We start from the raw sequence: 16,401 nt of genomic DNA, 5'->3' as shown, positions 1-16,401 counted from the left end.
TGTACCTGTAGCCAGACACGTTTATTTTACCTATTATTTTCTTGCTAATTATCTCATCCTTGAAAATAAATTTAAGTGCTTTTTTTTTGGTGTGTCTTCTAATTTTACAATCATTTGCTGGAGAAAATGCTTTTGTTTTACTAGAGTACATCATTTTCAGAGGAGTTATCTAATGTATTATTTACTTGCTATGTATTTTTGTCAGTCATATAGCCCTCTCCCATGGTAAATTTGTAATTTTTCAGTATTATTTCACTTCAAATTACTTATCCTTGATGGGGTTGCTTTATCCAAGTCTTCTATTTGCCAAAATATGGTATAGTTCATTATTTCTTGATCGCTCCAAACACATGTGGGTGCATTTTATCATTACCTTACCTACCTCCACCTCAGAACTGAGTCTGAGGACTGTGTCTTTGCAGGTTGTGTTTAGTAGGTCTTTTTTATCGCTTGGTTGCTGGAGAAAGAGTAGAAGACAGAGGACAGGACAGTGGACAATTTAAATTGGTCAAGTTTGTCTCTATTTTCTACAGGCTTCTTAATGATCAGTCCTCTTGGCGGCCTAAAAAAAAAAAAAAAAATGCAAATTTCGCCCCAATCGTCTGCCTTTTACTTCCTACCTCTGTTTCTGTCCTCCTCCACCCAGAGTTGTAGGAGGGGGAAAAGCTCAAGGATTGTCCCAACCCTAATCATGGCACAAAAGTGCCAAGGGTTCAGGTGAATTTTTTCAGGACTTTCCTCATGGCATACCGGCTCCTCTGAAATATTTTATCTTTCTTTTCAATCCACAAATTGATGCTTGCCCTGTTTTCCAGAGATATCTACTAGACATCTGAAAGGTTGAAGTATGAAAACTTCTTAAATTTCTTGAAAATGTTCTTTGTTTCTTCAAGGAATACTCAAATTCCATTATTCCTACTTTCTTCTAGGGGAATAGAGCTAGGTAAGCCTAATTTAATTATTTAGGAAAAACAAGAGGGTTACAGAATTTTCCACTCAAACTCACCACACTAATCTAAGTTCCCACTCTTCATCTCCTTTGTCCTAAGGTGTAGCTGGAATTCTCAGGTGTTCATTTTCAACTGTTTATAAAAATGTAGGTTTAAGGTGTAGAAAAACCATTATTGTAATTCTACCTAGATCCTTTGGGAAACCACTAATTTATTTTAGTCTAAATAAAATAAAATAAAATTTTAAAAACATAAAAACAACCCTCAGAGTGATAAAAGAAAACTTTTGGTTAAGTAGAGCTAATATGCATGTTAATATCAATGAAAAATAGAACTGAGTAATCAGGGACTCAAGTGCACAGTTGGAAGCAGTGTAGAGGGACCTCTCTGGCCCTGAACTCCATCACAAGTAACAGAATAGAATCCTGGAGTGGAGCTCATGGAGAAGTGATGATTGGCATCATGCTCCCTGGCTTTTCAAGTTCCTTGTAGCCTTTTGTTGGTGTCCGCACTTTTGAAGATGCAGTTCCCTCTTCCAGACATTTTAGACTGGTTTTGGTGGGAGAAAACCTTCACCTATTGGTGGGTGAGAGTGCCAGCTGACTGGTGTGGACACCCTCTCTTGCTGTAGGAGGAGATGGAGTTCCTTAGTTCTCAGTTTCCAGTGGCAAGGCAGATGGAACCAGCAGGAATTGGGGGATGGTTATTCTCCACTCTGAATAGGATCCACTACAATGACTCTTCTGCCTCTGAGGGACTCTGGTGGATAGAGCATTGGTTTCAGGACTAAGCAGATGGAGAGACCCTGCCTTGTCCACACTGAGGCAAGTTCCTTGATTAGTTTAGTTTTCCAGTCTTCATCAAGGTTTCATACTCACTCCCCTCATCCTTTCCAGATCATGATAACATTTATAGACTTGTTTTAAATACCACTCACTCAGTGGAACAAACTTCCCCTTCCCATATGAACCAGTTTCATAAAAGCCACCCAACTTGCTTTCTCTGTCTCACAATGATAACAATTTAAAATGCATGATTATTGATAATGATAGAAAATTTTAATTTTGAATAATCAAAAGTATTTCTGAAATAACATATCCAAATGGCAGGGCAGCCCCAGTACACTCCTCCACATGGTATCTCAAGTAGACTGGCAGGCAAAGATCCAATAGAAAAAGTTACAAAATCTCTTGGGACATGCTTGAGCTACCCTAGGAAATGTTTTGTTAGCCCCAACTCCCACTGGGTGAAATAAGAGCAGGTGTCCCCTTTGAGCACCAACCCAAACTTTTCTGAGCTGATTTGCATGTTGGGTCATTAGGCAACGGTCCAAGCTGCTTAGAGCATCCTTAAAGGCAGCTTGTCAGGGGCCCTGAGGAGCAGCCTCTAGTTCAGCTCTCAGAAATGGGGTCCTGGGCTCCTTTCCTGTGGATCCTCCTGCTCTGTGCTCCAGGTGAGGGAGTATAGAGAAACATTGGGCCAACTCATGTGGCCACCATTGTTTTTTGTTCTTGGTTGGGTTTTTGGCTGTTGGATTTAAGGCATTCATTGGAGGTTGTAAGTTCCCCAGTTATCTTGTGTTTTCTGGTTACTCAAGATGCTGCATATGACTGTGGTTACAAGTGTCACCAATGCATGGGCCTACCTGGGGACAGTCTCAGTATATCTGATATAGTTTATTTGTCTTTATCATTTCAGGCTGCAATGGGGACATTGTGCTGACCCAGTCTCCAGCCTCTTTGGCCGTGTCTCCAGGGCAGAGGGCCACCATCACCTGCAGAGCCAGTGAGAGTGTCAGTTTCTTTGGAATAAACCTCATTCACTGGTATCAGCAGAAACCAGGACAACCTCCTAAACTCCTGATTTACCAAGCATCCAATAAAGACACTGGGGTCCCAGCCAGGTTCAGCGGCAGTGGGTCTGGGACCGATTTCACCCTCACAATTAATCCTGTGGAAGCTGACGATGCTGCAGATTATTACTGTCTGCAGAGTAAGAATTCTCCTCCCACAGTGCTTTAGGTCTAAACAAAAACCTCCCCAGGCAGCTGCTCCCTGAGGCTCTAATCCCTCAGATGTGGCTTTTTATCCAGGCCCATCAGCCTGCTGTCATAGGCTTGTTTGAACAAAGGGTCAAACTATCAGAAAATCCTTAAATTGATGTTTGTGTGTGTGCACGTGTGTGTGTTACAACCAGCTTTATAATTTAATAATTTCTTTACTGCATCAGGACCTCTCAGAAATTTTCTACTTCTCAATGTATGTTTTTATGTCAAAGACCCTTACCAACAGAAAAATTTCAAACTTTAAGAAAATTTTGTAGTCATTTTTTTAAAATGCTCTGAATAACCAAAATTATTGCTATATCTTTCAGATATAGGTGACCTTCTCACCTGAATTTTGACTTTTCTCCACTTTTATTTGCTGAATCCACATTAAAAGGCTTTTCTAGTTATTTAGAAACCTAACAATTGTGAGGTAGTTCTCTCTGCTTATTTAATTTAGATGTCTCTATCTCTGTGCCTTTCCCAAAAGTTAGATTCTCAGCTCTAGATTTAATAACTTGTCTTTTACTCCTCATGCAGTGTTCACGTCCTTTTTCTTTTTTCTTTTTTTTTCCAGGGTCTCACTCTGTCACCCAGGCTGGAGGGCAATGGCACAATCTTGGCTCATGGCAACCTCCACCTCCCTGGTTCAAGTGATTCTCTTGCATCAGTCTCTCAAGTACCTGGGATTACAGGTGCCTGCCACCACGCCCAGCTAATTGTTTATGTTTTTAGTAGAGATGGGGTTTCACCATGTTGGCCAGCTCCTGGTCATGATTCACCCGCCTCGGCCTCCCAAAGGGCTGGGATTACAGGTCCTTTTTCTATGATATTTTCCACGTCCATTGTCAAGGTTTTCTCTCATCTTCTCTCTTTTTGCTTTTCTAATTGCTCTAACACTACAGGTAGAGTGGTCTCCAGAAATGCAAGTGTACGATCATGAAAAAGTTAGCGATCCTGTGCCCCTCCATCCCTACCTTGGCCTCTCTCAGTCTTCTACATCCTCCACAAAGGAAGCAGAGAAACTCTGGCAAAATAGTTTTTGCAGCATTTCAGTCTAATAAGATTTACATTGGTTTCTAAATTTGTAACCCTATCTCACTACATCTGAAATTTCATTATTAGTTGACTGGCCATGCAAATTATCATAATCACACACTCAGTGGCTTAAATTAACACACTTTCATAATTCACACGCAGTTTCTATGAGTCAGGAGCCTGGGCACAGCTTATCTGGGTCCTCTCTTCAAGGTTTCACAGGCTATAGTCAAGGTGTTGACCAGTCTGCATTCTCACCTGGGGACTTAAAGGGTCTGCTTCTGTGATCATTCAAGTTCTTGACAGAATTATTTTCATAGTAACTCTAAGGCTGAGGGTCCTGGCTTTTTGCTGGCTGTTGGATGGAGATCACCCTAAGGTCCTAGAGAACATCTGAAGTTTCCTGCCACATGGGCTACTAATAATCAAACCAGCTAGGAGAATTTCTTGGTAACAAAAAGAGTTCAGTTCCTCTTTTAGTGGCTTTGACCTAATTAAGTCAGATCCACTCAGAATAATCTCCCTTATGATTAACTCAAACCCAACTGATTCGGGACCCTGATTGCATCTGCAAAGTACCTTCAGCTTTGCAATATTGTCTATGCTAGAAGGAAGTCACAAATTCTGCCCAGACTCAAGAAGAGGGAATCACACTGTTTATGAACACCAGTGGTTATGTATCATGGAACCCACCTAGGACTGTCCACTAAAGCTGTCATACTGCCTAAGTGTTTTGTTTGTTTTTATTCTCTTTCTCTCAAATGACCCCTGCCCTAAGGGGATTAAATAAGGAAGCTTCCCCTGGTAATATGTTCTTACCAGCATCAGACAAACAGATCCCTCAAAATAGTGTTTTCATCCCAGCTTCTCACATTCCTCCTGTTACTTCCTGAGTGAGGCAGTGGTGAAGGTTTCCTCTATAGAGTAGACGATTTGAAATAAATAAATAATTGTATAAATATTGGCCTGTAATTACCTGTATTAGTAAAGAAAGAAAGAATATCTAAAAACCAATGGGATAGTTTCTATCCTAAGAGACTAGAAAAAGAGGAGCCAGCAAGATTCACAGCAAGCAGATGGAAGAAAATAATAAAAAATGAGTATAAATCCATGAAGTAAAAGACAGAAAATCATTGAAACCAAAAGTTGTGTATTTGGAAAGACTGGCAAAATTGAAAATCCTTTATGACTTTTGAAGAACAAAAGAGAAGGCCAAGATTATTAAAATCAGGGTTGAAATAAGGGATATAACTGCCTACCCTACAGAAACTTTAAAAATATTGTAAGAGAATATGATAAACAATATTATGTTATTAAATTAGATAATTTAGATGAGATAGCCCAAAACTAATTCAAAAACAAATAGAAAATATGAGTAGAACTATAACAAGAGAAGAAATTTAAAAATTTCCGATAAAGAAAAGCTGAGGCCCGGTGCGGTGGCTCATGCCTGTAATCTCAGCACCTTGGGAGGCCGAAGCAGGCAGATCACGAGGTCAGGAGATTGGGACCATCCTGGTTAATACAGTGAAACCCTGTCTCTACTAAAAATACAAAAAAAAAATCTAGGCCTGGTGGTAGATGCCTGTAGTCCCAGCTACCGGGAGGCTGGGGCAGGAGAATGGCATGAACCCAGGAGGCGGAGGTTGCAGTGAGCCCAGATCACGTCACTGCACTCCAGCCTGGGCGACAGAGTGAAACTCCGTCTCAAAAAAAAAAGAAAAAAGAAAAGAAAAGTTGAGACTACATGGCTTCACTGGTGAATTCTTCAAGCATTTAAAGAATAAATATTACCAATCTTCCATAAATTATTTCAGTAAACAGAGGAGAAAAGAATACTTCCCAACTCATTCTATGAAGCCAGTATTACCGTAATAACAAAATCAAACAAAGACAGTCTAAGAAAAGAAAACCATAGACCAATATCCCCTATTAATGCATGTGAAAACATTCTCAAAAGATATTAATAAATAGAATCCAGCAGCATATAAAAATGATTATACACCATAATCAAAATGAGATTTATTAAACAATGCAAGGTAGATTGACATCTGAAAATCAATAATGTAATATGTCACATAAATACAAAAACTGTAAACATCTCAATAAATGGAGAAAGCCATTTGATAAAGCTCAAAACTCTTTTATGACAAAAGCTCTCAACAAAGTAGTCACAGAAGGAAACTTACTTTGCCTTACAAAGGATATATATGAAAAACCTACAGCTAACATCATATTTAAAGTTAAAAGGATGCTTTCCTTCTAATATTATAAACAAGCAAGGATATTCACTCTTGCTACTCAATTCAACACTGCCCTGGATGTTCTTGTCAAGCAATCAAGCAAGAAAAAAATGAAAAATAAAATACATCAATATATAAAAGAAAGAAGTAAAATTATTTTAATTACAGAAAATATAATCCTGTATGTATATTAAATGATAAGGAATATGTGTCTCCCACCACTACACATATAATCTACTAGTAACAAACAACCTTGGCAAAGTAACACAATAAAATATGCATTATGCACAAATAAATTTTATCTCTCTATACAGTTACATTTTATTGTATTTCAACAGATATCTGCAAAGTCACAAATGCTGAATTAACAAATATTGAGCCATTGGTCCTAGTGGTAGTACTGGTTTATGTTCCTGTGAGCCTCTGGTCACATTTTCGTTAGCTGATCAATATGTAACTTTTTGTGTGAGTATCTTAAACAGATTATATATATCTGATAAAGTCTTAAATATAGGCATATACATATAGACATACCTGTAGGTTTGGTTCCAGACCACTGCAATAAAGCAACTGTCACAATAAAGTGAATCACACAAACTTTTGGGTTTCTGAGTATATATAAAAGTTACATTTATACTATACTGTAGTCTATTAAGTGTGCAATAGCATTATGTTTTAAAAACAATGTACATAATTTAAAATACTTCATTACTAAAAAATGGTAATACCTATCTGAGGCTTCAGTGAGTAATCTTTTTGCTGGTTGAGAGTTTTGTCTCAATGTTGTTGGCTACTGGCTGATCAGGGTGGTGGTTGTTGATGATTGGGGTGATTGTGGCAATTTCCTAAAATAAGACAGCAATAAAGTTTTCTTCATTGATTGAATTTTCCTTTAATTAAATATTTCTCTGTAGCATGACATACTTTTTGATAGCATTTTACCTATAGCAATACTTCTTTCAAAATTGGAGTCAATCCTTGAGCTCTACTGTTGCTTTATCAACTAAGTTTTTTTAATACAATTATGAATCCTTTGTTGTCATTGTAACCTTGCTCACAGCATCTTCACAGCAGTAGATTCCCTCTCAAGAAACTATTTTATTTGCTCATCCATATGAAGTAACTCCTCATCCATTCGTGTTTTACTGTCATATTGCAGCAATTCCGTTACATCTTCAAGTTCCACTTCTTTTCTTTTCTTTATTTCTTCTTACAAATGGGATACATGTGCAGAACATGCAGGTTTGTTACATAGGTATACTTCTAATTCTAGTTCTCTTTTAATTTTACTACATCTTAAGTTACTCACTGAAGTCTTGAACCCCTCAAAATCATCCATGAGGGTTGGAATCAACTTTTTTCAAACTTCTGTTAATATTGATCTTTACATTTTGGCATGTTTTTACAATGGCTGGTACCGGTTGTTCCTTTCCATGTTTAGTGCTTCCTTCAGGAGCTCTTGCAGGGCAGGCCTGGTGGTGACAAAATCTCTCAGTATTTGCTTGTCTGTAAAGGATTTTATTTCTCCTTCACTTATGAACCTTAGTTTGGCTGGATACGAAATTCTGGGTTGAAAATTCTTTTCTTTAAGAATGTTGAATATTGGCCCCCACTCTCTTCTGGCTTGGAGAGTTTCCGCTGAGAGATCCGCTGTTAGTCTGATGGGCTTCCCTATCTGGGTAACCCGACCTTTCTCTCTGGCCTCCCTTAACATTTTTTCCTTCATTTCAACTTTGGTGAATCTGACAATTATATGCCTTGGAGCTGCTCTTCTCGAGGAGTATCTTTGTGGCGTTCTCTGTATTTCCTGAATTTGAATGTTGGCCTGCCTTGCTAGATTGGGGAAGTTCTCCTGGATAATATCCTGCACAGTGTTTTCCAACTTGGTTCCATTCTCCCCATCAATTTCAGGTACACCAATCAGACGGAGATTTGGTCTTTTCACATAGTCTCCTATTTCTTGGAGTTTTTTTTTTTTTCATTTCTTTTTACTCTTTTTTCTCTAAACTTCTCACTTCATTTCATTCATTTGATCTTCAGTCACTGGTACCCTTTCTTCCAGTTGATCGAATCAGTTACTGAAGCTTGTGTGTGCATCACATAGTTCTCATGCCATGGTTTTCAGCTCTATCGGGTCATTTAAGGACTTCTCTCCATTGGTTATTCTAGTTAGCCTTTGTCTAATCCTTTTTCAAAGTTTTTAGCTTCTTTGCAATGGGTTCAAGCTTCCTCCTTTAGCTTGGAGAAGTTTGATCGTCTGAAGCCTTCTTCTCTCAACTCGTCAAAATCATTCTCCATCCAACTTTGTTCTGTTGCTGGCGAGGAGCTGCAGTCCTTTGGAGGAGGAGAGGCACTCTGATTTTCAGAAATTTCAGCTTTTCTGCTCTGTTTTTTCCCCATCTTTGTGGTTTTATCTACCTTTGGTCTTTGATGATGGTGACGTACAGATGGGGTTTTGGTGTGGATGTCCTTTCTGTTTGTTAGTTTTCCGTCTAACAGTCCAGCCTCTCAGCTGGAGGTCTGTTGGAGTTTGCTCGAGGTCCACTCCAGCCTGTTTGCCTGGGTATCAGCAGCGGAGGCTGCAGAAGAGTGAATATTGCTGAACAGAAAATGTTGCTGCCTGGAAGCTTCATCTCAGAGGGGTACCCGGCCATGTGAGATGTCAGTCTGCCCCTACTGGGGGGTGCCTCCTGGTTAGGCTACTTGGGAGTGAGGGGCCCACTAGAGGAGCAGTCTGTCCGTTCTCAGCTCTCAAGCTCCATGCTGGGATAACCACTACGCTCTTCAAAACTGTCAGAGAGGGACATTTAAATCTGCAGAGGTTTCTGCTGCCTTTTGTTTGGCTATGCCCTGTCCCCAGAGGTGGTGTCTACAGAGGCAGGCAGGCCTCCTTGAGCTGCAGTGGGCTTCACCCATTTCAAGCTTCCTGGCCGCTTTGTTTACCTACTCAAACCTAGGCAATGGCAGGCACCCCTCCACCAGCCTCACTGCCGCCTTGCAGTTAGATCTCAGACTGCTGTGCTAGTAATGAGTGAGACCCCGAGGGCGTGGGATCCTCTGAGCCAGGCACAGGATGTAATCTCCTGGTGTGCCGTTTGCTAAAACCCTTGGAAAAGCGCAGTATTAGAGTGGGAGTGACCCAATTTTCCAGGTACTGTGTGCCACGGTTTCCCTTGGCTAGGAAAGGGAATCCCCTTACCCCTTGTGCTTCCTGGGTGAGGCGATGCCTTGCCCTGCTTCAGCTCTTGCTCAGTGGGTTGCACCCACTGTCCGACATGCCACAGTGAGATGAACCCAGTACCTCAGTTGGAAATGCAGAAATCACCTGTCTTCTGCATCACTCATGCTGGAAACTGTAGCCTGGAGCTGTTCTTATTCGGTCATTGATGCTAGGAAGAAACTGCATTAACTAACGAGCAAAATAATCAGCTAACATCATAATGACAGGATCAAATTCACACATAACAATATTAACCTTAAATGTAAATAGGTTAATGCTCCAATTAAAAGACACGGACTGACAAATTGGATAAAGAGTCAAGACCCATCAGTGTGCTGTATTCAGGACACCCATCTCACATGCAGAGACACACATAGGCTCAAAATAAATGGATGGAGGAAGATCTATCAAGCAAATGGAAAACAGAAAAAGGCAGGGGTTGCAATCCTAGTCTCTGATAAAACAGACTTTAAACCAACAAAGATCAAAAGAGACAAAGAAGGCCATTACAAGATGGTAAAGGGATCAATTCAACATGAGCTACCTGACTTCAAACTACACTACAAGTCTACAGTAACCAAAACAGCATGGCACTGGTACCAAAACAGAAATATAGACCAATGGAACAGAACAGAGCCCTCAGAAATAATACCACACATCTACAGCCATATGATCTTTGACAAACCTGAGAAAAACAAGAAATGGGGAAAGGATTGCCTATTCAATAAAAGGTGCTGAGAAAACAGTCTAGCCATATGTAGAAAGCTGAAACAGGATCCCTTCCTTACACTTTATACAAAAATTAATTCAACATGGATTAGAGACTTAAATGTTAGACCTAAAACCATAAAAACCCTGGAAGAAACCCTAGGCAATACCATTCAGGACATAGGCATGGGCAAGGACTTCATGTCTAGAACACCAAAAGCAATGGCAATAAAAGCCAAAATTGACAAATGGGATCTAATTAAACTAAAGAGCTTCTGCACAGCAAAAGAAACTACCATCAGAGTGAACAGGCAACCTACAGAATGGGAGAAAATTTTTGCAATCTACTCATCAGACAAAGGGCTAATATCCAGAACCTACAAAGAACTCAAACAAATTTACAAGAAAAAAACAAACAGCCCCATCAAAAAGTGGGTGAAGGATATGAACAGACACTTCTCAAAAGAAGACATTTCATACAGCCAACAGACACATGAAAAAATGTTCATCATCACTGGCCATCAGAGAAATGCAAATCAAAACCACAATGAGATACCATCTCACACCAGTTAGAATGGCAATCATTAAAAAATCAGGAAACAACAGGTGCTGGAGAGGATGTGGAGAAATAGGAACACTTTTACACTGTTGGTGGAACTGTAAGCTAGTTCAACCATTGTGGAAGACAGTGTGGTGATTCCCCAAGGATCTAGAACTAGAAATATTATTTGACCCAGCCATCCCATTACTGGGTATATACCCAAAGGATTATAAATCATGCTGCTATAAAGACACATGCACACGTATGCTTATTGTGGCACTATTCACAATAGTAAAGACTTGGAACCAACCCAAATGTCCATCAGTGACAGACTGGATTAAGAAAATGTGGCACATATACACCATGGAATACTATGCAGCCATAAAAAAGGATGAGTTCATGTCCTTTGCAGGGACATGGATGCAGCTGGAAACCATCATTTTTAGCAAACTATCACAAGAACAGAAAACCAAACACCACATGTTCTCACTCATAGGTGGGAACTCATCAATGAGAACACCTGGACACAGGAAGGGGAACATCACACACCGGGGCCTGTCTTGGGGTGGGGGGAGGGGGGAGTGATAGCATTAGGAAATATACCTAATGTAAATGACGAGTTAACAGGTGCAGCACGCCAACATGGCACATGTATACATATGTAACAAACCTGCATGTTGTGCACATGTACCCTAGAACTTAAAGTATAATAAAAAATAAATAAAAAACAAGAAAAAAAGAAATACACAATGCATTGTTATTTTTTAAAAAGAAATATACAATACATTGTTATTAAACAATACATATATTGATCTTTTGGCCAGCTCCCATGAATCACAAATTTTCTTAATGGCATATAAAATAGTGAATCCTATCCAGAAGGTTTTTAATTTACTTTGCCCAGATCTATCTAGAGGAATCACTATCTACAGCTGTTCTAGCCCTTATGAAATGTGGTTCTTAAGCAATAAAGCTTGAAATTCAAAATTACTCCTTGATGCATGAACTGAAGAATTAATGTTGTGTTAACAGGCATGAAAACAACATTCATCTCCTTGTACATGTCCTTCAGAGTCCTTCAGTGACTAGGTGCATTGTAAATCAATGAGCAGTAATATCTGAAAGACATATTTTTTTCTGAGCAGTAGATCTCAACAAATATTTGGTAAACCATGCTCTAAACGGATGTGCTGTCATCTAGGTTTTGTGGTTCCGTGTATACAGCACAGGAAAAGTAGACTTAGTATAATTCTTAAGGGCCCTAGGATTTTCAGAATGGTAAATGAGCATTGACTTTGACTTAAGGTAGGTCATCAGCCACATTATCTTAATAAGAGAATCTGCCTGTCCTTAGAAACTTTTAAACCAGGAACCTCTCTAGCTATGAAAGTCTTAGATGGCATCATCTTCCAACATAAGACTGTTTCATCTACATTAAAAATCTGTTATTTAGTGTAGCCACCTTCGTTAACAATTCTAGCTAGATTGCTGGGCGCGGTGGCTCAAGCCTGTAATCCCAGCACTTTGGGAGGCCGAGACGGGCAGATCACAAGGCCAGGAGATGGAGACCATCCTGGCTAACCCGGTGAAACCCCGTCTCTACTAAAAAATACCAAAAAAAAAAAAAAACTAGCCTGGCGAGGTGGCGGGGGCCTGTAGTCACAGCTACTCGGGAGGCTGAGGCAGGAGAATTGCCTAAACCCAGGAGGTGGAGCTTGCAGTGAGCCGAGATCCGGCCACTGCACTCCAGCCTGGGCAACAGAGCGAGACTCGGTCTCAAAATAATAATAATAATAATAATAATAATTCTAGCTAGATCTTCTGGATAACTTGCTGCAGGTTCTCCATCAGCACTTTGCTGCATCACCTTCCACGTGTATGTCATGGGGATGGCTTTTTTCTTTAAACATCATGAACCAACTTCTGCTGGCTTCAAACTTTTCTTCTGCAGCTTCCTCACCTCTTTCAGCCTTCATAAATTCTATGAGTTTGGGCCTTCCTCTGGATTAGGCTTTGGATTAAGGGAATGTTGCGGCTTGAGCTTCTATCCAGATCACTAAAACTGTCTCCATATCAGCAATAAAGCTGTGTTGCTTTGTAGACATTCATGATGTGTTAACCAGAGTAGAACTGTTAACTTTCTTCAAGAAGTTTTTCTGTGCATTCACAACTTGGCTAACTGGGGCGAGAAGTTTAGCTTTTGGTCTATCTAAGCTTCTGACATGCTTTGCTCACTAAGTCTAATCATTCTAGCTTTTGATTGATAGTGAGAGACATGTGACTATTTCTTTGACTTTAACTCTTACAGATCATTATAAAGTTCTTAATTAGCCTAATTTTCATATTATCGTGTTTCAGGAAATAGGGAGGCCCAACAAGAAGAAAACAAGGAATGGCCAGTTACTGGAGCAGTCACCACACACACATTTATCAAGTAAGTTTGCATCTTACATAGGTGTGGTTTGTGTCTTTTGTGGTTCCTTAAAGCAATTATAATAGTAACATCAAAGATCACTGAATACAGATCACCCTTATAAATATAATAATAATGAAAAAGTTTAAAATATTGTGAAAATTAGCAAAATGTGATACAGAGACACAAACTGAACACATTCTTTTGGGAAAATAGTGTTGATCGACTTGCTCAACCCAAAGTTGTTGCAAACCTTCAATTTGTAAAAAACAGTATCTTCAAAGAGCAACAAAGTGAAGTGCAGTAAAACAAGGCATCTTCCTATACACACACACACACACATGCACACACGATTTATTAACATTTAACTCATGGCCAAAAACACTATGACCTGTGCCTGAACAAAGTTTATCTAGCACACATATTTTATTCATAAGACACATGGCAGACTTCCTGTGCTTAGGAACACTAAACAGCAATTCAGCATTATGTTTGGGGAACACTTATAACAGCAAAATTACCAACAGAAAGAACAAAATTGAGCAAAAGGATGCTTGTTTACAGTATGAGAAGTGAAACAAGATGACAGAGTGTGGCTTTGTTAAACCTCAGCTGGGAGCATGCATGTTCGGTGGCTCAATCTTTTTGCCACTCTGTGCATGTCCACAAATGAGAATAAAAGCACCCTGTGTATTGACTTTGGGATTACATTAAATTTTAGCAGGCAGGCAAACTCACAAATACAGAATACACAAATAGGATTGACTACTGTTGACCAATAACTTGAAAATAAAGTATAAAGACAATGAACAAACATTGACAAGAAGGAAATACTTATGAATATATTTAACAAAAAAGAGATATGCTGAAAATTATAAAACATTACTGAGAGAAATTAAAGAAGACATAAATAAGTGAAGAGACATTTCATTTTCATGGATTGGAAGATTGAATATTATTAAGATGATAATTCTCTCCAGTGTGATCTACAGATTCAACACAATTTGAGTCAAAATCCCAGTAGCCTTCTTATAGAATTTGGTGAACCGATTCCAAAATTTATATGAAAATTCAGAAGACTTCAAATAACCAAAACAACTCTGCAAGAAAATTGAAGTTGGAGGGCATAAAAATTTCCAGTTTCAAAACGTACAGTGGACCCTCTAACAATGTGGGAGTTAAGGGCCCAGACGCTGTGCACAATAGAAAATTTATGTGTAACGTTTGAATCCCCAAAAATCTAACTACTAATAGCCTGTTGTAGACTGGAAGCCTTACCAATTGTATAAACAGTTGATTAGCTCATATTTTGACTGTTGTATGTATTATATACTGTATTTTACAATAAAGTAACGTAGAGAAAAGAAAATGTTTAAGAAAATTATAAAGAAGAGAAAATGTATTTACTATTCATTAAGTGAAAGTGGATCACTATAAATGTCTTCATCCTTATCGTATTCACATTGAGTAGGCGGAGGAGGAGGGAGAGGAGAGATTGGTCTTGTTATTTCAGATGTGGCAGAAAATCCATGTATGAGTGAACCTGCGCAGCTTAAATCAGTGTTGTCCAAGGATCGCCTATACTATAAAGCAGAGAACAACTATAAACTACAGTTTTCATGACAAGATGGTACTGGCACAAAAATGAACTTATAGATCAGTAGGATGGAATTGAGAATCTAGAAATAAACCTTTACATTTCTGGTAAGTTATGTTTTACAATAATGCCTAGAAAATTAAATGGGAGGAAGGATAGATTTTCAATTGGTATCTATAGGTGAAAAGATGAATTTAGGCCCTGACCTCTTGCCATGCACACTAGATCGAAATAAATCAGAGATCTAGTTTTATTTTTTAACTTTTAAGTTCAAGGGTACATATGTAAGATGTATAGGTTTGTTACATGTGTCATGGGGATTTGATGTGCAGATTATTTCATCACGCAGGTATTAAGCCTAGTATCCATTAGTTATCTTTCTCCCACCCTCCACCCTCCTATAGGCCCAAGTGTGTGTTGTTCCCCCTTATGTGTGCATGTGTTCTCGTCATTAACTCTCATTTACATAAGTGAGAACATGCAGGGTTTGGTTTTCTGTTCCTGTGTTAGTTTGCGGAGGATAACGGCAGATGGTTATAGGTGTGAGGACATATTTCTGGGCTCTCTATTCTATTCCATTGGTCTACGTGTCTGTTCTTATACCATTACCATGTTGTTTTGATTACTGTAGCCATGTAGCATAATTTGAAACTGGGTAGTGTGATGCCTCTAACTTTGTTCTTTTTGCTTATGATTGCCTTGGTTATTCAGACTTTTTTGTTATTGTTGTTCCATATGAACTTTAAAATAGTTTTTTTCTAGTTTTATGATGAATGTCAGTGATAGTTTAATGGGAATAACATTGAATCGATAAATTGCTTTGGACAGTATAGCCATTTAATGATACTGATTCCTCCTATCAGTGAACAAGGAATTTTTTCCATTTGTCTGTGTTGTTTCTGATTTCTTTGAGTAGTGGTTTATAGTTCTCCTTGCAGAGATCTTTCACTTCCCTTGTCAGCTGTATTTCTAGGTATTTTATTACTTTTGTGCCAACTGTGAATGGGAGTTCGTGATTTGGCTCTCGGCATGACTGTTGTTGGTGTATAGGAATGCTGTATGAATGTATGAATGGTGTATAGGAAAGCTAGTGATTTTTGCACATTTGATTTTGTATCCTGCGACTTTGCTGTAGTTGCTTATCCAGCTTAAAAAGCTTTGGGACTGAAATGATGATGTTTTCAAGATACAGGATCATGTCATCTGCAAACAGGGATAGTTTGACTTCCTGTCTTCCTATTTGAATGCACTTTATTTCTTTTTCTTGCCTGATTGCCCTGGCCAGAACTTCCAATACTCAATTGAAAAGGAGTGGTGTGAGATGACATCCTTGTCTAGTGTCAGTTTTTAAGGGGAATGTTTCCAGCTTCTGCCCATTCCTAAAAGCTGAAATTATAAAGCCTTTAGGTTAAAACTTTTCCATCTCTGGGTTCATCAAATATTTCTTAGTTACAATATCAAAAGCTCAACTTATGAAAGAAAATGCCAATATACTAGGTTTCACTAATGTTCAAAATATTTGCATTTCAAAGGATACCATTAAAAAATGAAAAGACAAACCACAGACAAGAGAAATTATTTATAAGCCATTTATCTGATAAATACCATATTTCCAGAATATATAAGTCATAAGACAACTCAATTCAA

The 16,401-nt window shown here is 38.8% G+C and overlaps 1 protein-coding gene across 14 annotated transcripts in view; it reads left to right on the top strand.

Moving 5' to 3' along the window:
• The window catches only part of LOC126934450 (immunoglobulin kappa light chain), a 246,297-nt gene that overhangs the window by 131,900 nt on the left and 97,996 nt on the right, over nucleotides 1–16,401 (top strand). Inside the window, exons 1-2 of one of the 14 annotated variants that reach the window (XM_050755248.1) lie at nucleotides 2,302–2,403; nucleotides 2,649–2,951. The exons of the other annotated variants lie outside the window; for them this stretch is intronic. Of the exons in view, the coding sequence (XP_050611205.1) occupies nucleotides 2,355–2,403; nucleotides 2,649–2,951 (352 nt within the window). The 5' untranslated portion in view covers nucleotides 2,302–2,354. Of the gene's footprint in view, nucleotides 1–2,301; nucleotides 2,404–2,648; nucleotides 2,952–16,401 lie in introns of those variants that run through there. 14 annotated transcript variants of the gene reach the window in all.

This window comes from Macaca thibetana, chromosome 13 (assembly GCF_024542745.1).
Source record: "Macaca thibetana thibetana isolate TM-01 chromosome 13, ASM2454274v1, whole genome shotgun sequence".
In the NCBI taxonomy this organism is placed as follows: domain Eukaryota; kingdom Metazoa; phylum Chordata; class Mammalia; order Primates; family Cercopithecidae; genus Macaca; species Macaca thibetana.
Note: the sequence above shows the minus strand (reverse complement) of the source record. Positions and strands in the feature narration are given on the sequence as shown.